This window comes from Microtus oregoni, unplaced genomic scaffold (genome assembly GCF_018167655.1).
Source record: "Microtus oregoni isolate MIOR12 unplaced genomic scaffold, Mior012 000018F_ref0000195, whole genome shotgun sequence".
Classification (NCBI taxonomy): domain Eukaryota; kingdom Metazoa; phylum Chordata; class Mammalia; order Rodentia; family Cricetidae; genus Microtus; species Microtus oregoni.
The window spans coordinates 1,022,650-1,045,452 of NW_024543077.1; the positions used below are offsets into that span (position 1 = coordinate 1,022,650).

Here is a 22,803-nt window from a genome sequence, read left to right on the forward strand (position 1 = left end):
AGGAGGGGAAAGAGAAGAAAGAGGAGGAGGAGAGGGAGAGGAGGAAGAAGAGGAAGAAGAAAAAGAAAAAGAGAAAGGAAGGAAGGAAGGAAGGAAGGAAGGAGATGGTGGCTCACATGGCTGTAACTGAAGTTCAGGATGGTGAGTTCAAGACTAACCTAGGTAATATCCCTGTTTCTAAACACAGAAACAAAAAGGACCAGGAACTAGCTCTTCTTTGAAATTATTTCTTATCCAGGCAGGTAGATTGTAATGGTAAGCTTCCCGGAGGCCAACCAGACCCCTACAGTGAAGCATGAGATTGCTGGTGGGGATTAGGATGATGTGTGTTTGCTAGAACAGCAAGATTACTCGAGCCCAGGAGTTTAAGACTAACCTGAGTAACAGAGAGAGCCCTCTCAAATAGGACACTCACTATCATTTCACAGTGAATGGCACAGCAAACTCAACAGGTGTGGGAGGGAGGGAAACTGTGTTAGGACCATTTGGAGTCCTGGCCTCCAGCTGCTCTTCCCTGCTAGAGATCTTCACTTTCCTTTTGATTTGAGCTACTGAAAGCTGTGTCAAAGTTGTTTACCAGCTCTGCTTCACAAGCACGTGTTGGCTTGGCCTTGAGGATCAGAGGATAAGGTTTTCACCTGTTGGCCCACTTGACTGTTGGGTATAGAAGCCTCCGTGGTGCTATTGAATAGGGGGCTTCTTACCAGTGACTAGAGGTCCGTGTCTCTGTCTCTCTGTATGGGTGTGTGTGTGTGTTTCAACCTCTAGCCCCTTGCCCAAAGCTCGCGAACTGTATGGTAGTGCATAGAGCGCAGACAGGCGTTGTGTGCTGCAAACTGGATATTTGATGACCTCCTCTATGTGGATAATACTAAAAACCAGGAATTCAGTTTTGGTTATAATAAGTACGAGGTATGTGGTAGAGAACACCCTCCAAAGATACCCAAGTCCTAATCCCCAGAACCTGTGAATGTCATTTACTTGGTAACTAAGGCAGGACTGAAAATTCAAGGACGGCCTGGACTCCAGAGTAAGGTTGAGGCTGCTTGGCATATAACATATTGAGCTTCTGCCTCAAAATACATAAAATAAGGAAAAATTTTAAATGCATTTAAGTGCGGGGATGTAGCTCACTAATAACGTGAAGCCCTGAGAATTCAATCTCCAACATCAGGAGAGATGTAAAAGAAGGGTCAGGAAAATGCAGGTGTTGTGAACGAACCACCGACTACCACAACGACAATGCACTAAGTGCTCGACTTTGGCCTCCTCTTGTTTGGGGCAGGGGCTGCACGGAGGGCTTAGCTTGGCGGTGCTAGAATCAGAATGTTTTTCAGCTCTCTCTACTCAGAGCATACTGCAACTGGACTTAACTTCCGGCCCCCAAAGGCCTTCGCCATTCTTACTCTGAGATCACAGCTGTCTCCACTACCACCACTTTGAGCAGCTGTTTTGTTTTTTTGTTTTTTGTTTTTTTAATTTATTTATTTTTTTTGCTTGTTTTTCACGTGTGTAACCCAAACTAACCAAAAATCAAGACCGAAAGCAGACAACCACTATTTGACTAGAAGTACGTACTAAGAACAATCAAAATGAATAAATAATGTCACCGCAGAGGTCCGGGCAGGGGCAGCTAACTCTTGAGACGGCGGAGACCGGGCGGGAAGTTTAAATTCCGGCGCGCCCGCCTGAGAGCGCCCCCGAGCAGTCGGCGCATGCGCAGAGCTCGTCCTTGCCGCCTCGAAAGCCTCACCCGCATGCGCAGCGTCCCGGAAGTGACGGGCTCCAGGAATGGCGGTCGGCACCCGTAGTGGCCACTGGTTCTCGGCATTGGCTCTCGGGGTGACGCTCCTCAAATGCCTTCTCATCCCCACCTAGTAAGGACCTACAGAGGCAGGGGCTGGGTCGGCAGGGTGGGCGAGCGAGGCTTGTGCGGATGTCCTGGGCGGGACGAGGAAAGGCCATATGTTCTCTCCGCCTTTTAAGGCTTTGCCACACGGGTTGATGCTTAACCTGAGAGCTGGAGTATAGCCGTGTCTGGTCAGCTCCGGGTTCTCAGTCCAGAAAGTTGTTAGTGTAGTTAACAACTCAAAGGAAGAAAAGCTACACGGGGAAACATACGCGGTGGTCAGATCACACCGGGCTGTGGAAGACATTTGTGTCAAAGATGAGTGTACTACAGTCAAAACTAAAAGCTCAGGAACCACCACTTATCTGTGTGTCCGCGGTGTGAAGCTAACGAGTCCGAGCATGGCAGACATTGCAGTACCAAGAACGCAAATGTATCATTTGACGACAATGTTTTTGTCGCTGATAGACTACATATACAAGGATAGTCCTGTAAGATTATATGTTCGCCTTATTTAAAAAAATTTATTTGTGTGTGTGTGTGTTTGCATGCCCCATGTGTGTGGGCTCCCTGGGAGGGCAAAAGAAGGTGTTGGAGCTGGAGTTACAGGATATTGTGAGCATCCCAGTGTGGGTGCTAGGAACTGAACTTGAGTTCTGGGTAAAAGCAACAAGTTCTCTTAGCTTCTGAGCCATCTCTCCAGCCCATGAGTTTATTCTCAAGTGATGTCATAACGTTATTAGTTTCTTTAACTTTGCTCTGTAATGTGTGCACAGTGCAGTTTTTCAGAATGTACCCTGACTTTAAGCAATAGATCACTGTAGTTGCTTGCTGTTTGACATCCTGTTTCTAGACTTGGTTTTGTTTTGTTTTCCCAAGTACTTTGTTCTAAGCACTATACTAAGTCAGAGCGCCAAGGAAGAAACAATAGAGAGGGGGGAACTCACAACTTCATTGAAGGTTTTGGTTACCTAAGCTAATCTCATCTCCAAACCTGACTAAAATGATGTGAAAATAATGTAAATTAAATCCAGGCGAGGCAGCTCATGTCTTTAATTCCGGAACTCAGGAGGCCATCTTGGACTATATGGCAAACCCCTTAATCAAAAATAACAACATAAATTCTAGGTGTGATAAAGGATATTGTTATATGAACAGCATTCCACAATTTGAAGCAGGTGTAGAATGATAACAGTTTTAGCAGACAGAGGAACTTTTAAGCTGGGTACGTGCATAATAATTCCAACACTTGGGATGTGAAGGCTGAAAACCAAGAGCTCAAGGCCATGGTAAGCCTGACAACCTGAGCTGATCCCCAGAAACTACGTTGTGAGAGGAGAGAGCAAACTCTCAAGCTGTCTCCTTGCACGCACACTTGAACACAAGCACACAGACTCGTGTACACTTGAGTGCACACACAGGCCACAACTTGCTCCTCCCCCGTGCTCAAAATAAATAAATGTAAGAAATAAAAAAGAGTATAAGGCCAGCCTGGACTGTGTGGCCAGACTTTGTCTAATAGGGCTGTTGATACACAAAACCACCTCTGTATTATTTGTGTTAGTTCAGAGAGTTTCCAAGGCAGGGAGTGTAACCCGTGGTGGAGCGTGGTCTCAGTGAAGCAAGAGCTGGATATGGTGGCTCCTATCTATAATCTCAGCGCTCCGAAAGCAGAGGCAGGAAGGTTGATTGGAGCAAGTTCAGGACCAGCCAGGGCTGTATAATGACACCCCGTCTGAAAACAAATCCTTGGGCTCTTGAGATGCTCAGAGGGTAAAGGGCCCCTGATGGCAGGTTTAACGATCTGAGTTCCATCTGCAAACACATGCAGTGGAAGGAGAGAACCAACTGTCATACATTGTCCCCTGACTTCCGCATGCAGTGGAAGGAGAGAACCAACTGTCATACATTGTCCCCTGACTTCCGCACCTGTACCTACACACAAAATAATATAAATGTGATTTTAAATATTTGAAGCTCCTTGTAAGGCTTTTTCTGGATTGTGAGGAAGAGAAAGTCACTTTGTGCAGTGGCCTGAGAGCCCAGTTTAAGCTTTCTGTCAGCTCTTGGATATCTCTGAGACCCCTTCACAAACCCTAGATCCTCCAGTAAAGCACAGGGAGACCTCTTCATAAGAGAGATGACGGTTTAGGGCTCTGTGCATGTGTGCATGCCGTGTCATTTTATAGGGTATAATGAGATATGGCTGTTTCAATCTCACGCTGTGCCTGTATTTGCCTTGTGTAGCCACTCCACGGATTTTGAAGTACACCGAAACTGGCTTGCTATTACTCACAGTCTGCCAATATCTCAGTGGTACTATGAGGTAAGTTTCATTTTCACCTTTTAAAATTATATGTACGCTGCCAGGCAGTGGTGGTGCACGCCTTTAATCCCAGCACTTGGGAGGCAGAGGCAGGCAGATCTTTGAGTTTGAGGCTAGTCTGGTCTACAGAGTGAGTTCTAGGACAGCCAGGGCTACAGAGAAACTCCGTCTCAAAAAAAAAAAAAAAATTAAACAACAGGGCTGGACCGGGAGCGTGGCTAACTGTGATGATGCTTGCGTAAATCCAACCCCAGGACTTCAAAAAAGAACTTAAAAGGGAAAATGAGCAGAGAGCGAGCAATCGTTTGTCCTGAGTCTCACCTTGGTTACAGTTACCTTTCAGTCACCTTGAGCCACCTTGAGTCCCAGTGATGAACCAGTTAGTGCCCAGGGAGCCTGTCCTGTCTGTGGAAAGAGTAACAGGGAGCTGGAGAATGGGCTCTGGCTAAGAGCCTTATTCTCCCAGAGAAACAGGGTTCCAGCCCCTACATGGTGGCTCACAACCGTCTGTAAGTCCAGTCCTGCCCGGGGAACCTACATTCATGCAGGAAAAAGACTCATACATAGGGGCTGGAGAGATGGCTCAGAGGTTAAGAGCACTGGCTGCTCTTCCAGAGGTCCTGAGTTCAATTCCCAGCAACCACATGGTGGCTCACAACCATCTGTACTGACATATGGCGCCCTCCTCTGGCATGCGGGTAGAAGCAGAATGTTGTATACATAATAAATAAATAAATTTATTAAAAAAAAAAAAAAAAAAAAGACTCATACATATTTTTAAAATTAAAAAAAGAAATTTTAATACAGAGAAGGAGGGTTGTGATTGGTGTCTAGGCCAGTGCATGGCCGAGGAATCCCGGGCTGGTCTGAAGTCCTCCCGCCTCAGCCTCCTCAGTGCTGGGGTTAGAGGTGAGCATCGTGTTCGTCGCTCTCCAATTCTCCTCACATACAAAGAGCTCTGCATGTTTAGCATGTTTGAAGTGCAACTTTATTTCAGTATGCACCTTGTTTAGTTAGGGCGTTTTAATTTTGACTTTTTTTTTTTTTATCGCAGGCAACTTCAGAGTGGACCTTGGATTATCCCCCTTTTTTTGCGTGGTTTGAGTACGCCCTATCACATATTGCCAAATTCTTTGATCAAGAGATGCTTAATGTCCGTAACCTGAACTACCGCAGCTCAGGAACGCTGCTCTTCCAGAGGTTCTCCGTCATCTTGGCAGATGCGCTCTTTGTGTACGCTGTTTACGAGTAAGTGGCAGGCGTCATGCTGCTTGGGCTTTTGTTCGTGCGGACGGTATTGAGAAATTGTATTACCGCTGATTTTCAGGAAACACAGCCCTGTTCATATAATAGCAAATCTTGAAACAGCAAAAACCCAAGTTGAGCTCCAGAATGCTTAAGGTAATTTCAGGGAGCAGTCTTAGAGGTGTGGTGGAGAAATGGGGAGCTGTTAGGGTTTGGGGTGGCGGTTTGAGAAGATGCTGTGAGCGTTGTTGAACTGTTCTCTCACAAAGGCCTGCCCTGTTTGGTAGGACACGCACCTACACGTAGTTCACACACATTTATGCACACACACCCGTTGTGCTTCACCACAGTCTGCTTGGCCAGTGTTGTTCCAGTCAACTCTTTATCTCACGGTTGGCTAGAGCATTTGCTACTCTTGTGGAGCACACAGGTTTGACTCCCAGTGCCCTCCTGGCAGCTCACAGCTGTCTATGACTTCAGATCCAAGGGACCCAGTGCCCTCGGCAGACCTGTGGGAATCAGGCATGCACATTCTACACACACATACAACAAGCAAAGCACCATGTGGAAAAGACTGGCATGGTAACATACATGTGTGATCCCATTACGGAGGTGGATACAAGGAGATCCTTGGTGCTTGTGACCAGTCTGGACCAGCCTACTTGGCAAGTTCCAAGCCAGGGAGAGACCTTGTCTCAAATAAGTAAATAAATAAAAACGAAGAAGAAGAAGTAGAGGAAAAAGAAGAGGAAGAGGAGGGGAGGGGAGAGGAGGAAGAGGAAGAAAATGAATGACAGTCCCCAGAGATCCCCTTACTCTGCCTCCTGACGCTGGGATGACAAGCCCTGAGCTCAGGTTTTGTTAATGTTGGTTCAGGTCCCCACGCCTGCACAGCAGCCTCTCCCGAAGGATATTGTCCTCGTTGTAGTTGTCTCGGTAGTGTTCTATCTATTTTTGAGACAGGGTCTGAATGTTTTGCTCTGTATATAAATATATGGGTCATACATGCACATTGGGAAATGAGCCCAGCCAGAGTCTTGCTTTTCATTGCTTAGCTTGTCACAAGAGCTGTGCTCTGCCTCTGAGTTGTTTATTTTTATTTATTTATTTTATTGAGAGAAGGTCTCAAGTTGGCTTCAGATTTGCCATGTTGTTGATAATGTCCTCTTTCTACCTCTGCTCGTCAGAGCTGGAATGCAGACATGCACTACTGACTTCAGGGTTGGTGCAGGGCCACCTGTGTGCCAGGCCAGCACCTTGCCAACAGAGCCACGCCCTTGGCCCACACTTGTCACGTGTAAGGGCTGATCTAGTGTGTGCACTCTCATTTTTAAAATCTTTACTTTGAGGACTTAGATTGCTATTTGTTAGCTTAGTTTTATTAAATGAACACTTGTTATCTGATCAGCACACCCAAGGAAAAGATGCGGGCAGCCCTGAGGTCGACCATGGACAGCATGGACAGTTTGTCAGAAAAGGCGGAAAGGAAGTATTGCGATGGTGTGATGAAGCTGAAAGTTGTTTCTGTTCCCCTCCTGGTGTGTCCATGTAGGTGCTGCAAATGCATTGACGGGAAGAAAACAAGCAAAGAACTTACAGAGAAGCCCAAGTTTATTCTGTCCGTGCTGCTGTTGTGGAACTTTGGGTTGCTGATTGTAGACCGTATCCTTGGTGTGCTTTATCTTACAGCGTAAACTTGATAGGTTCGTTGTGGAATGAGGATTCGTCAGTGTAGGTCTGGGCTACTTGACTCCACAAACTGCTTTCTCCAGATGTACTGGGTTCTGGTTATTAAAGTAATTTGTCCCCGAATAGTTAATTTGGAGGACCAGTTAAACTATTGTTTTTAATTTACTTATTAAGAAAGCATCCACAAATTCCGTACCTTTTCATAGCACAGTTCATTATGAATCTAGTGTGCTCATTTCCTTGACGTCCGTCCAGATATTCATTTCCAGTACAACGGCTTTCTGTCTGGGCTCATGCTGCTATCCATTGCACGGATATTTCAGGTGAGCACGGAAGAACCTGAGGAGATTTCCCTTTCAGTTTGTAGCTTATACAGATGACGCTGTAGTGGGTGATAGATATTATTTGCGCCCCCCATTCAGAATTTCACCATATAGATATTTTTATTGGTACTTCCACAGATTCTACCTGCTCTTAGGATAATAAGTTTTCTTTATTTTATAGATGGGAAAATTACATCCTAAAAAACTCATTACAGTGTGGCAGGTGTGGATCAGAGTGTTTGACTGAACTGTTTCTGTCGGTAGAATCTCCAGGAGCATTTTCTGTTGAAGTAATTAATGGTGGTGTCTTTTCTTTTCTTTCTTTTTTTTTTTTTAATATTTATTTATTTATTTATTTATTATGTATACAATATTCTGTCTGTATGCCTGAAGGCCAGAAGAGGGCGCCAGACCTCTTTACAGATGGTTGTGAGCCACCATGTGGTAGCTGGGAATTGAACTCAGGACCTTTGGAAGAGCAGGCGATGCTCTTAACCACTGAGCCATCTCTCCAGCCCCCATGGTGGTGTCTTTTCATGAGAAGCTTGTAAGATAGTTAGAATAATGTGATGGAAATAGGGAATTTGAAATCAAAAGACCCATGCTTCTATCTTAATGCTAATAAAATTATAAGGCTCAGACAGGCCTTAACATTACCGTATTCGGTTCTTCTCCAATTTCTATGAGGTAGATAGAATTCAGACTTCTATGTTAGAATTAGCTGGGGCTTGTCTGAAGTTTTGTTTTCTGAACCAGGATACCATTACTCCTGTAGATTAAATACCACATTCACTCCCCTTGGCCTGGCATGGTAGTACACCCTATAGTCCAGCTGCTTAGAAGGCTGAGGTAGGTGGATCTTTTGGAGCTGGGCAGTCAGGGCCCATCTGCTCAATGTCATAGTGAGACCAAACTAGAGATAAACTCAGGGTCTCACACACACTAGGCAAGTGCTGTAACCACTGGAGGTTTCGTTCTTGTTTGTTTGTTTGTTGTTTACTAGGATAAGGTGTAGTTCAGCAGGAGAATGCGCACCTGGATGCACTAGGCCTGGATTCAATCCCCAGCACAAGCCATACACACGAAACAATTGTTTTTCTCACAGCACAACAGATAGGATTCATTCAGTCCTAGTTTCGAGTCCTCGAATGCCCCTCACTCATTTTCCCCTGGTGCTGCCTTCTCAAACAACCATTTGCCAAGGCTAAGAAGCCAGCATTGGTGTATCTGAACTTCATTAGCTTTTCTGCTAATGTCTTCCTTCTGTTCCAGGATCACTGCAGGATTTACACACTGCATTTCATCCACTTTGAAGTTAAAGCCATTTCCCTGTCTGTCTCCTAGAAAAGGCATATGGAAGCGGCATTTCTCTTCGCCGTCCTCCTGCATTTCAAGCACATCTACCTCTACGTAGCACCAGCCTATGGTATCTATCTGCTGCGATCTTACTGTTTCACTGCGAGCAAACCAGGCAAGTCTGAGCAGTGGTAACCAAATCCTTATTTTCTTCCTTGCAGCTTATACTGTTATGGAGTGTTATAGAGTCTCCTGGGTGCTGATCTATAACCCTTCACCATCCACAGAGAGATCAGTGTATTCCCCGGGCATGGTGGCATCACTTCTAATCCCAGTACTAGGGAGGCTGAAGCGGGAGGACATTTGGGCTATGTGTCGAAACCCCTTCTTCATGCTCCTGGTAATGCGGCTCTCCTTTTCTGTAGATGGCAGTGTCCGATGGGGCAGCTTCAGCTTTGTCCGCGTACTTTCCCTAGGACTGATTGTTTTCCTAGTTTCTGCTCTTTCGTTGGGCCCTTTCCTAGCCTTGGTAAGACATTTTATTTCTGATTTTCACTTTTTAAAAAGTACTGTAAGTCGTGGTTTTGTTGTTTAGAAGGACAGTAGAGTGGGGGTTATGAAGCCTTTGTAAAAGCTCCTTTCTTACCTTCCTATCAAGGGGAAGGGAAGTGCTCTCCACACATGTTGGTCATGTTCAAGTGGCATGGAACTGTGGTTACACTCGGGAATTAATTGTCATTAATATTTCTGGCCTCTCAGATCATCCTTTGTAGACAGCAAACGCTGGGCAGTACCTGCGATAGATGTCCAAATATCCTTTTCCTCTCTTGCTGCACACCCTGAAAGCAGTGCTTTCCTTCCTGTTAAGGGAGGAGAACCATATCTAATGTGCCTGCTCTTTACCACTTCAGGCTTACCTGGAGCACAAGCTGTGCTCTCCCTGTGCCTTGTCAATTCTGTGTGCTTCCTAGCAGGAAGAATGGTTTTAGCAGGAAGGTTTTAGGTGTCTTCTCCTGGCCACTTGGGAAGGTTAGGCAAAGAGGTCTATGGCTTGATTGAGATCATTCACCTGTAGAAACAAAGATTGGAACCCAGACTGCTGAACTTCCTATGCAATGTGCCACAGGCAGTTTTCCTGCTCTGTTTTAGAATTTGGAAAAAGTTGATGGCTGTTTAATTGGTTTCATTTCTTTTTTTCAACAGAACCAGCTGCCACAAGTCTTTTCCCGACTCTTTCCATTCAAGAGGGGCCTTTGCCATGCCTACTGGGCTCCAAACTTCTGGGCTTTGTACAATGCCGTGGACAAAGCCCTGTGTGTCATTGGTATGGTACCAGCTTTCTCACATAGACTACGAGTAGTTCTCTTGGGAGGTGGAAACACCCGCCGTGCTGTGTTTGGGTGTGTGTTCTGGATCACTTGGTCTCCAGCCCCGCACTTCAGCACAAGATGAGTGGAGCCAAATTGTCTGAGATCGAGTCTTTCGTGCAGGAAGTGGACTGCGTTGCTTACAAATGTCCCTTGTGGCAGTGAGGTTGTAGATGCTTTCCTTGAATGAGTAGATTAAGCATTTGGGTGCTTTTTAAGAATTACCTTTAATCATATGGGGGAGGGTGTACACTTGAGTGCTGATACCCACAGAGGCTAGAGGTGCTGGATCCCCCTGGACCTGGAGTTACATATTTATAGGGAATTGATACTTTGTTTACTTATTTATTTTTAGAAATTATAATTTGATTTCCTCCCTCACTCATCAGTCCAGTGTCACTGACACTGGCGTTCTTACAAAGTAACTTCAGACGTTTGTATTTTGAAAAGCTGTTGTCCGTTCAGCTTAGTGTGCAGTACAAGGCCTAATTACCCTGCCTGAGCCAGGAAATGTGCCCCACCTTGTGTACCTGCTCCCCAAAGATGCCTTACATGGAAATTAGTGTCGGGTTCAGATATTTAGGGGAATAGCCATTAATAGTAAGATAAAATCGGGAATTATCTCCACTGGTAGAGTGCAAATCCTAGTTCTACCAGCATTGCGTGATCCAGGTGCAGTGGGGTACGCCTGCAGCCCCAGCTTTCAGTGTTGCGTAAACCGGGTGCAGTGGGGTACGCCTGCAGCCCATATTTCAGTATTGCGTAATCCAGGTGCAGTGGGGTACACCTGCAGCCCCAGCTTTCAGCATTGCGTAATTCAGGTGCAGTGGGGTACACCTGCAGCCCCAGCTTTCAGCATTGTGTGATCCAGGTGCAGTGGGGTACACCTGCAGCCCCAGCTTTCAGCATTGTGTGATCCAGGTGCAGTGGGGTACACCTGCAGCCCCAGCTTTCAGCATTGTGTAAACCAGGTTCAGTGGGGTACACCTGCAGCCCCAGCTTTCAGACAGTGGAGGCAGGAAGATCAGAAGCTCAGAGTCGTTCTTGATTGGGTTGACTACATGAGATCCTGTCCCAAAAAAGAGAGGAGGTGGCTGGGTCACCTGTAATTCCTATACTTGGTGGGCAGAGGCAAGAGGATCAGGAGTTCAAAACTAGCCTGATCTACTGAGACTGAGCTACTTGTCTCAAAACAAAACAACAAAAAGGAAAAAGAGACCCAGAATCTGAAAGGAAAGGAGTACGTAGGTAACACATCTGGTGGCTGTTGCCTCCCCGCATTGCTGGTTCTCGGTGGCCATAGAAAGGGCTGTGTGTGCTCAGCCTGTCTTAGCCACACTGTTTTCTCTGGAGCTCATTTTGGGTGGGGCTCGTATCGTTGTTCCAGGCTTGGTTCATCTGACAAGTAATTATTGACCTTCTGTGTTTGGGGATAGAAAGAACTCCAAGTCACTTGTGTATTTCAGGGACATTGTATAGTAGAGAAAGTAAACACAGAAACAGCGCTGGAGAACCGTAGAGCAGCCTGGCTTCTCGATTTAGGGGTTCTCTTTGCATGACTGAGTTAGTTAGTTTGGCAGAGTGGGTGAGTCACTTGGAGTTGCGTGAGCAGAGGAGAGTATGCTCAGGACTTGCAGTCCATTGTGACTAAGCCACATCAGTGCAGATGGGCCGGAGAGGGGACAGTGACAGCTCACCAAAGGCTGCTATATGTGGGAATACGGACTTCATGCTACAGGAAGTGAAAGGCTGAGTTTGGTCTGACATGGTTTGCTCTTTAAATAGCTTGCATCACTTAAGCGGTAGAGAAGATTGCTGTTCCAATGCCACCTGCCCACAAGGTTCCTGTAGGCTGCACAAATGGCTTGTTCCAATTTTAGTCTATAGCCATAGATTATCGTCTGTAACCAGAAAGAAGCCTGTGCCGGAGGCAGCACAGCTAGACCTACACCCATGAACCATGAAATCCAGCCGTGAACGGCCACAGATTTATTAGCGTTTTACAATTATTACTCAAGGAGTGGACTCATAAGATAGGGAGTCCTGTTGATTAAAGTGGAATGTCTGCTTACTCTCTAGGTTTGGAATTGAAACTTCTTGACCCCAACCAGATCCCCAGGGCCTCAATGACAAGTGGTTTGGTTCAGCAGTTCCAGCACACAGTCCTTCCCTCAGTTTCCCCTCTGGCAACCCTCATCTGCACACTGATAGCCATACTGGTAAGAACTTGGCATGTGGTACCCACTTGTTGATGCTTCTCTGCTTCTCCTATCGCAGTACTGGCTGAATTTCCAACTGCAGGATAAGTTCCATGGCTGAATTCCTGCAGACTGGATTATTTCCTAGCAGTTCTCAGTAACTTTGAACATAGCGAGGGAAGATTACCAGAAAAGCCTCTGTGAGACAGTCTTGCCAGTGGCTGTTTAAGCCATCTGTCCATCCTGGCACAAGGAAAAAGAAAAGCCCAAGTAGGAGGCGTGGAGCATGCTGTGGAGAAAGAGGAAATCTTTGTGGCAAAACATCCAAGCTTTGTTTTGTTTTTCTCATCCTTGGCTAAATGATCAAACGTGTCTGGAAAACAGGATATTTTGTCTTGATGGTGATAATGAATTGAGAGGAACAGTATAGGCCTGCGGTTCCGGCTCTGTGAGGGTGGAGGCAGGAAGATTGCTCCTTGGGGTCAAAGACAGCTGCTGTGGGCCAGCTGCGGTGAGAGCCTCTGCCCACGCCTGTCACTGCTCGGTGACTCCAGCTTTGTGACAGTGTTGGAAGGGTAGTACACGTTAGCTTTAATTTTGGTTTCTAAATGATCAAGATCTCCTGGCAAGACATGTGACCCCTTGCAATCGTGTGACAGTTCTAATATGCAGGCCTCTGAGTTCTGCTAATCTCCTTAGCCACAGGTTTTAGCTGATGTTTAGAAAATTCTAAAACCCCAGCCTTGGCTAGGGCAGTGAGTGAGAGCATGACGTGCAAACACAAGGATCTCAGCTCCCATGATGAAAACTGCCAGGCATGGCTGCACACATGTGCGTGTTTTAACCCTGCAGTGTGGAGAACAGAGACAGGAAGATGGCTGGCATTGCTGACCACCACCTAGCTCTAGGCTCGATGAGAGACTCTGTCTGAAAGGAATAACACAGCAGTAGAGTGCACAGCACCAGACATCCTTCTCGGACCGCTTTGTGTGCATGTGCCCTTACCCACACAAGTGTGCACACACACACATGCTTTGTGTGCATGTGCCCTTACCCACACAAGTGTGCACACACACACACATGCTTTGTGTGCATGTGCCCTTACCCACACAAGTGTGCACACACACACACATGCTTTGTGTGCATGTGCCCTTACCCACACAAGTGTGCACACACACACATGCTTTGTGTGCATGTACCCTTACCCCACACAAGTGTGCACACACACATGCTTTGTGTGCATGTGCCCTTACCCACACAAGTGTGCACACACACATGCTTTGTGTGCATGAGCCCTTACCCCACACAAGTGTGCACACACACACACATGCTTTGTGTGCATGTACCCTTACCCCACACAAGTGTGCATACACACATGCTTTGTGTCCATGTGCCATTACCCCACACAAGTGTGCACACACACACATGCTTTGTGTGCATGTGCCCTTACCCACACAAGTGTGCACACACACACACATGCTTTGTGTGCATGTGCCCTTACCCACACAAGTGTGCACACACACATGCTTTGTGTGCACGTACCCTTACCCCACACAAGTATGCACACACACACACATGCTTTGTGTGCATGTGCCCTTACCCACACAAGTGTGCACACACACATGCTTTGTGTGCATGTGCCCTTACCCCCACACAAGTGTGCACACACATGGTGCCAGAAAGAGAGAAATAAGTAAAATATAAAAAACCTGGCAAACCAACAAGAACATGAAACCTCAGCTTTGTAAGCTGTGTGTATAGAGAGCAATGGCTTTATTATTGTAAATTTCACTGCAGCTCACAAAGCTGATAAAATTTAATGCACTATCTCCAAAATTTCTATGAATTTTTGTAGTTTGACATTAGCTAATTATACAGATAGTAAGCTGTTAAATTTTATATTCCAGAACTTACCATTTACTAGTTTGTATAAGGGTCATTTTGATGAAGTAAATACAGATCCCCGTGGCCTTGTATTTTCTTTTGTAGCGCTAGCTGTGGGGGACTGCACAGGGTGCTGGAAACTCCCCTGGCCCTGCTGATGTGTTGGTCTGCGCCTTGTGCTGCGATAACACTGAACTTCTGTCTCTGCCTGTTGCTTCTAGCCCTCTGTTTTCTGTCTGTGGTATAAACCGCAAGGGCCCCGAGGCTTTCTCCAGTGCCTGGTTCTCTGTGCCTTGAGCTCCTTCATGTTCGGCTGGCACGTCCACGAAAAGGCCGTACTCCTGGCGATTCTCCCGATGAGGTAGGCAGAGAGTTCAGAGTTGTGTTTCCGAGTGTCTTAACTGTGTGCTGTTCTCGTCGTGTCCAGTGGGGAGGGTCAGGGTGATGAATCTTTAGACCTGTGAGGGTTCTGAGACGTGCGAAAATCATTCATTATTTCTATATATTTGATGATCAAATACCATGATAGGTCTGGGTGTTAGGTGGGAGTGTGGCGTGGTAAAGACCGTCACCCTTGGCATCATCACATCAGTAAGAACAAAGCCCTGGTGTTCCCTGTCGTTAGGGAACGAAAGGACCAAGCATGACAGAACGTCTCATGTGTCTACCTAGACTCTCCAGAGCTGGGTCTTTCTCAGCTTATTGCTTTGCAGGCTTTATTTTCTACTCGGCAACCTTTAGGACAATTGGGATGAAGTGATGTCATCCCAGCTAGAATCTGCAGAAGTCAGGAAGCTGAGCGCATGTGACTTACCAGTCACATAGCTGAACCTATTCTGGTGATGCCTGCCTGTGTCCCCCAGGCTGAGGAGGCTGAGGCAAGAGGATCATGAGTTCAAGGCCGTTCTGAGCAGTATACCAAGATGCTGTCTTAAAAACCAAGTTACAGGGCTAGCAAGCCGCTGTTAGGACTTCAGCCTGCCCTTATGCTGCTGAGTTTGTGTTCTTCTCACTTGTTTGGCTTTTTTTATTATTGTTGTTACTGTTTATTGAGGCAGAGTTTCTCTGCATAGTTCTGGCTGTCCTGGAACTCACTCTGTGGAAACAGACTGGCCTCAAACTCAGAAATTCCCTTGAATGCTGGGATTAAAGGTGTGCACCAGGCTCGGTGCTTTTTCTGATAGTACTATAAATGGAACAATATCCGCTTGACACCTCATTAAAATCCAGCACATGGATGAGAGTGGAATCTGCCTCTTTGTATTTTTAAGAGTTTTCTCAAATCAAGAGAAATCATTTAAACTATGATCAGTATCGTATCTTTGGAGCCATAGAACTTCCATACAAGGTAGAGCAGACTCTGTTCTGAACTCACACCGCAGGTCCAGGGATCATCTGAGATTGGCTGTAGGTTTGGAAGTGAGTAGTTTCCCTGTCTTTATCCCCTGAGCAGCTGCCGATCCTTCATTCACTCAGCAAAGCAAGGGTGTGTGTGTGTGTGTGTGTGTGTGTGTTTACACAACACCCTGGGGCTGGAGAGATGGCTCAGCACTCAAGAGCTCTGACTGCTCTTCCAGAGGACCTGGCTCAGTTCTCAGCACCCACATGACAGCTGTAGTTCTACTTCCAGGGGATCGATGCCTCTGACCTCCGCAGGCACCCGCGTGCCAGCACAGTCACAGACATACTGTGTGTGCACACAGACATACTGTGTGTATACACAGACATACTGTGTGTATACATATGAAGTAAACAAAACTTTGGAAAAACTTTTATTTATTTTATTTATTTATTATGTATACAGTATTCTCTCTGCATGCCAGAAGAGGGAACCTGATCAAATTACAGATGGTTGTGTGCCACCATATGGTTGCAGGGTATTGAACTCAGGACCTCTGGAAGAGCAGCCAGTGCTCTTAACCTCTGAGCCATCTCTCCAGCCCCAGGAAAAACTTTTTTAAAAAACATAGTCAAATCTCATTTGAGTTGGACTTGTAACAGACTCAATGTTTATTTCGTAGGGGATTATCAGTGTTCGCTTTATGAAGGAATTGTCAGTATTTAATTTAGCCAGTCCTTAGAATAATAACACACAACTTCCAGTTGTGTTAAGGAATTTCTGTAAGAACTTTTACTTTCAGCCTTCTGTCTGTGGAGAGAGCAGGGGATGCGACGACTTTTCTGATTCTGACCACGACGGGACACTACTCCCTCTTCCCTCTGCTCTTCACTGCCCCAGGTAAGCAGTTTCTGCTGGGGAAGGTGCGTTTGGTCGCCGTGCTGTTTCCATTCCGGCCTAAAACCAGTGTGCTCTAACCTAATATGGGGAGTCTTGTGGAAGAAGAGACTTTTGCTCTTCATCTTAAGTAAAACCCCCAGTTTGACCCTAGTTTTAAGAATATTTAGATGTCTCAGAAATGGTTAGCTAGGTGTGGTGGCACACACCTTTAATCCCAGCACTCACGCATTAGAGGGAAGTGGATCTCTGTGTGTTCAAAGCCAGCCTGGTCGACAGAGAGCTCTGGGCCAGCTGGGTTGTGTAGAGAGACCCTGTCTGAAGAGAAGAGAACATCAGCAATGTCCGTGTGCTCTCTTGACGTCTGTATTTTATCTTTAACAGAGCTCCCCATTAAAGTCTTCCTCATGCTCTTGTTCACCGTGTACAGCGTCTCCTCTCTGCAGACACTCTTCAGGTACAAGCACATTGAGGGCATACTCCCTTCTGGGAGATGTTTGCTCTTCAGTGGTCAAAGAAGATTTCACATGTATTTTCAAGTTGAGACTGGGGTGCTGGTTCAGATGGTAAAGCTTTCAGTGTAAGCAGGAAGCCTGGAGTTCAAATCCCCAGCCTCCCAGAAAACAGGCACATGTGATCCTGTGATCAGTCTCAGCACTGGGCAGGTGGGAGACAGCATCCAAGCGTGCTGGCCAGCCAGTGTAGCCAGACCACGATGCCCAGAAGCACTGGCTGCTCTTCTAGAGAATCCACGTTTGATAGTGACTCCAGTCCCAGGGGTCTCACCTCCACAGGCACCAGACACATAAAGGGAAAACACCCATACCTGTGAAATGAATAATTTTAAAAGTAAGGTAGAGAAGCAGTTCTGAAGACACCTTGCTTCAGCCTGTGGTCCCCACAGCCATCACTGTTTCATAACAGTAATGGAGCTGTTGTACGCATTTGGTGAGCAGAGGGGGGGATTCCCTAGCCCTGTCTTAGGTTGGGAGTTACATGAAGAAGTCTGCCTAGCTCAAAACCTTATCTGAAAACCAAAGCCTAGAATGTGAGGTGCTCTTAAGGATATGGTGGTATAGCTGCAGATACAGTCGGAAAAACTAAAATACTCACACTGTGAAGTTAGTAGAAAACTGCGGTCAGAATTTTTAACCTTCTGAACTATGTACTATGATTCCTATGATTTTTGGGGGGCTAAAGAGAGGGCTCAGCAGTTAAAAGCTAGGCTTACAACCAAAAGTATAAGAGTTACTTGTGTTTTACCAGAATAAAGCACGTTTTTAGAATCCCTGGTTCCGTGTGTGTTCTTACTCCGCTGTCAGTGCCCAGACACTGTATGTCCTCTACAGAACTGATATTGTCTGAGCAGCGTAGGTGTGGTAGGTTAAACTGTTGCGATGGTAGTGTGTCTGAGATAATGCTTTTCCGACATGTGAAGCGTCAGTGCGGTCTCCAACCTCAGCGCTGGCTCTTGTTCACGGAGGATGTGGGTGGGAGACATTAGCGGGATGTTCACTGACCAGATGTGACTCATCTAAAATCAGACTTCTCCCTCAGGAAAGAAAAACCTCTTCTTAACTGGATGGAAACTGTCTACCTCCTCGGCCTGGGGCCGCTGGAAGTCTGCTGTGAACTGGTCTTCCCTCTCACCTCCTGGAAGCTGAAGTACCCCTTCATCCCTTTGTTGCTGACCTCAGTGTATTGCGCTGTGGGCATCACATACGCCTGGGCCAGGCTCTACATTTCGGTGCTGACCGGCTGTCTTATCAGCAAGACAAAGAAGCAATGAGGAATGATGCCTTTGGATGAAAGCCAAGCACTTACTTCATGGGATATTACTCAGAACTTGAAGCAGTTGCCAGTAGCAGGGTCTGTTTATTTCGTAATCTGTTTAAGGACCATTCTTCCACAGTTGGCCTTGCCCTGCCTAGCAACCCGATTGTTTCCATGGTGAGAAGCCACTTGCCCTCTCTAAGCAGCAAAGCACATTTGAGAAAGCTCTCGCTGTCCTATGTTAAAATGGTCTGCTGTGCCCACTGAAGGGGAGCCATGAGGTGACTAATAGCATAGTATTCTATTGCTGTTCTGACCATCGTTAGGATGCAATATGATCGGATTCTATACCTAAGGAAATATAAATAAAATGCTGGTTTATATTTACACATAAAATATCAAAATGCTTTGGGTCATTACCAACCCTTGCATTTATTTTCCTGTTGGCACACACATGGGCAGATGGTGTATTGTGTCTGTTCTGTACACCTTGTTCCAGGAGAGTTGTTCTTAGGGATGATACAGCGATTACACTCAGCAAGCCAGGAGACATTTAATGTGCTGCTTTGGCGAGGCCACTGAGCCTCCAGGCCACCGTAGGACTTGTGTTCACTCTCTCACAGCAAGCCCTGCGGTTCAGACAAGGATTCCTACCGCATGACCTTCCTCTTGTGGACACACTGGAGTGGGTTCGGCTCCTCTCCCTTCATTTAGTGGAGTTTTTTCTTTTGTATAGCTTTAGAGCCTGTCCTGGAACTCCCTCTGTAGACCAGGCTGGCCTCGAACTCTCAGAGATCCTCCTGCCTCTGCCTCCTAAGAGCTGGGGTTAAAGGCGTGTACCACCACCACCCAACTATTGTTTTTTAAGATTTGTTTATTTTTATTTTGTGTGTGTGTATGCCCCCGTGTATACATGTATGCCCCATGTGTGTGTTTGGAGTCTAAACACCAGAAGAGGGTGTTGAGTCCCCTGGAACTGGAGTTACAGGTTGTGTGGCGGTGGCTCCATGGCGTCTCTCTGACTCCACCCTCCTTTCTCCCAGCATTCAGCCTAGCTTTCCCGCCTAGTTCTGTTCTTCCCTGCCATAGGCTTAAAGCACTTCTTTATTCATTAACCAATAAAAGCAACAAACAGACAGAAGGACTTCCCACACCAGTCTGGAAGCTGGGAACCAAACTTTGGTCCAAGAGCAGCTGCTGTCCCTACCCATATGTCCCCTTTTCTCCCTTTTCTTGAGACTACTTCATAGACACTTTGTCTTGGTTCTCAGTTTTCCTACCATGTGCCACACACCCCAGCTGACACAGGAACTGGTACACGTGGTATTTATCCGTTATCCACTACAGACCCAAGAAAGCCATAGCCTGTGTCGTCATGGGGTGTGGTCCAGTCATCCCATCTGTTATCTGTGGGGATTGTGCCAGAGGGAAGGGAAACCCCCATGCACTGTGTCCAGGCCCAGCCTCACGTGGTGGTGTGTGTGTGAACATTAAAGCTAGCACAGCACAGTGATTAAAGAATAGTCATACAGCCTGCTTGGAAAGCAAGCTCCCATTCTGTGTGTTCATGTGTAAGTGTGTGCACACCATGGCACCCACCTGTGGAAGTCTGGGGTAACACGGGAGTTGGTCCTTCCCTTTGACCGAGTGGGTTCTATGGTTGAATTCTGGTTATGTAGTGGCAAGCACCTTAACTCACCGAGCCATGAGACATTATCTAACCGTTCTTTATCATGGTGTCTCTGAAATGATTATCAGTTGCTGTTTATGTGTTCTCTACGCCCTTAATGCATAGCTGTAATATTTGAGTGTGTTTACCTGTTTTCCTCAAATCACACATAGGGGTCTAGATTTTTGGAACAGCTCCCAACAGTTAGAGGCCAGAGGATCAGGAGTTAAAGGACACCCTTGGCTAATAATGAGGTTTTCAGACTAAAATAGAACAAGAATTACCAAGATGACGGTAAAGGTGTCTGGCACAAACCCTGTCACTCAGGTTCTGTCCCCAGAACTCACGGGAGGCAAGAAATGACTCCTGAAGTTTTCTCTGGCCTGTATGTGTGCTGTGTGACACCCCCCCCCCGACACACACACACAATAAACACAGTGTAAAAACAGGCATGGTGACGCACATTTCTGCCAGCCACCAAACCATTTGAGAAAAACCTAAAACTAAAAGTGATTCTGTTTCTCTTTGAGGCAGGGTCCTGTCTCAAAGCCTGTCCCTGGCTGTCCTGGGACTCACTATGTAAACCAGGCTGGCCTCAAACTCACAGAGTTGCCCCTAACTCTGCCTCCTGGTGCTGGGATTAAAGGCATGTGCCACCTTTAACTCCTCTGTGTTTTGTGTATGTATGTGTGTGTGCTGCCCTGCCTGGCATGATCAAGTTCAATGAGTTAATTTCGATGCCAGTGTAAATTAAATTACGATTTGTAGACTGTCACTCTGAACGTGATGGGATGCAGAATGAGAGTGCCCACCTGGTGTGGGGATTTCCTGAGTGGGGCAAGCTCCACACTAGCAGGGTAGCTCAGTGGGCAAGAGTGTTTGCCACCAAGTGTGAAGACCTGAGTTCCATCCCTGGGATTGTCCTCTGACATCCACACCTACGCATATCCACAAAAACAAAATGTAATTTTAGAAAAAATAAGCTGGGCATGGCAGAAGAGGCAAGTGGGTCTCTGTGAGTTCTGGGCCTTAGGAAAGAGTTAGTGGTGTGGCAGGGCCCAGGGAGGCAGTAAAATGATGGCTTAGTGGTTAGGAGTGTATGCAGCTCTTCCAGGGTTCAGATCCCAGCACAACCGCCTGTCATCCCAGCTCCAGAGGATCGGATGCTCTTCCTGACTCAGTATAGGCCTGTGCACAGACTTCCCCCTCCACACACCAGAAACACAAATAAAATAACTTAGAGTTGAGTGTTGTGGCATGTGACTGTAATCTCAACACTTGAGAGTTAGAGTCAGGAAGGTTCGGAATTCAAAGTCATCCTCAACTACATAGCAAGTATGAAGCCATCTTGGGAAATGGGAACCTGTCTCAAACAACAAAAACAACACACAAAGAAAAGAAAACCTGAGTCCATGCGGGTGTCACACCTTGTTTATGTGGTGCTCGGGGTCGAACCCACGGCCTTATCCATGCTAAGCAAGCCCTCTTATCAGCTGAGCTACACCTCCAGCCCCACTGCTATATTTATTTCTCTTATCCAAAGAGCTCTGTGGTAGCAAGTCTTTCTCTGTATTGTCAGCTCCCAAAAACAACATGGAGACTTACTAATTATGAAAGCTTGGCCTTAGCTTAGGCTTGTCCTACTATCTCCTATAACTTAAATTCACCCATTTATTTTAATCGGCGTTTTGTCACATGGCTCGTTATCCTCTCTCTACTGCTCCTGCTGCTTTCTGAGTCTGGCTGGCAACCCTGCCTTTCCTCTTCCCTGAGGCCTCTCTGTCCCCACCTGGCCTCTTCCTGCCTAGCTATTGGCCATTCCGCTCCTTATTAACCATAGTGACATGTCTTCACACTGTGTAAAGGAACATTCTGCACTGCTCTGAACGGGTTTACCAGGTACACTGTAGGCTTACAGATGTAAGGGGAGTGCTGGGAGATTCTGATGGATAAAGGATCCGTATTGTTACACAAAGGGAACACCGACTCCAGGCGTGGTTCATTAGCAATTTTATCAGTATTGTGTGTGAGACTGGAGAGATGGCTTGGTGGTTATACTGTCTTTCTAGAAGCTTTCTCTGTGTAACTGCTCTGGCTGTCCTGAAATTTGTAGACCAGGCTGGCCTCGAACTCCCAGAGATCTGCCTGTTGGGATTAAAGGCATGCACCACCACCGCCGGCTAGCACTCAGGTCTTTGATGCATATATATATTTGTACTGACCTGTGGTTTAGTGAGCAGTCTTCTGGATAAAATGCAGAATGTCACCAATGAATAGACAGGACAGAAAAACATTTTAGTTCAATATCAGGAAACAGCCCTTATTCTAGGAAAGTGAGCAGAGACTGGGCAATCATCTGACAGGATATTAGAGCTTCCTTCTTTCTTTCACTCCTTAGTCCTTAAGGGAACCGTCCCCTCAGCCACTTACATAGACCTGAAGGCCCAGAGGGAATCATTTAGCAGACTATCACCAGAAGTGAATCTCAAGAACAGGTTAAATGATCCGCTCCGGGCCTTCGCTGAATACTTTGTTGCTGGCCGTACCTTAATTTTAGACTTTGGAGGGTGTAACTGCAAATGAACCCCAGAAAGCTAGTTTTTACGTAATTCAATAAATTAACTATCCATCGCGACCACTTATGGGTGTCGATTGTTGAATGCAAAGATAATCTTTACTGAAGAACTATGGGCGGAGGGACAGGTGAGGGAGAACTGGGGACATTTCTCCTATGTGAGAACTGGACAAAAATAAATAAATATCGATATCTCCTGGTCTTTGCCCACTTTGGGTCATTTACTGTACCCCTGGACTGGATCCATCTGGCTTCCCAAGCTCTCACTCCAACCTTAGGGCGAGCCTACTGGCCTCGTGGGCCACTTAGTAGCCCGGAACCTCGCGTGCTGCTGCTCCTACGGCTGCACTCGCGGGGGAAGCTTTTGGGTGCT

General features: G+C 46.5%; 1 protein-coding gene across 1 annotated transcript; it reads left to right on the top strand.

Moving 5' to 3' along the window:
- Positions 1 to 1,769: 1,769 nt before the first annotated feature.
- On the top strand, positions 1,770 to 18,996 carry LOC121458942 (probable dolichyl pyrophosphate Glc1Man9GlcNAc2 alpha-1,3-glucosyltransferase). The gene is made up of 13 exons (XM_041668374.1): positions 1,770 to 1,877; positions 4,097 to 4,175; positions 5,230 to 5,423; positions 6,973 to 7,082; positions 7,365 to 7,432; positions 8,777 to 8,903; positions 9,154 to 9,257; positions 9,932 to 10,052; positions 12,175 to 12,314; positions 14,399 to 14,538; positions 16,319 to 16,416; positions 16,798 to 16,870; positions 17,971 to 18,996. The coding sequence occupies exons 1-13, from the start codon at positions 1,792 to 1,794 to the stop codon at positions 18,200 to 18,202; spliced, it is 1,572 nt and encodes a 523-aa protein (XP_041524308.1). The 5' UTR covers positions 1,770 to 1,791; the 3' UTR covers positions 18,203 to 18,996.
- Positions 18,997 to 22,803: the final 3,807 nt, after the last annotated feature.

What these genes read in the sequence shown, in the direction of transcription:
- LOC121458942 (XM_041668374.1), top strand. Translation starts at nt 1,792, where the DNA reads ATGGCGGTCGGCACCCGTAGTGGCCACTGGTTCTCGGCATTGGCTCTC. An exon ending in TGGGTTGCTGATTGTAGACC is followed by an intron (nt 7,083 to 7,364) that starts GTATCCTTGGTG and finishes ACGTCCGTCCAG; the next exon opens with ATATTCATTTCCAGTACAAC. An exon ending in CAAAGCCCTGTGTGTCATTG is followed by an intron (nt 10,053 to 12,174) that starts GTATGGTACCAG and finishes CTTACTCTCTAG; the next exon opens with GTTTGGAATTGAAACTTCTT.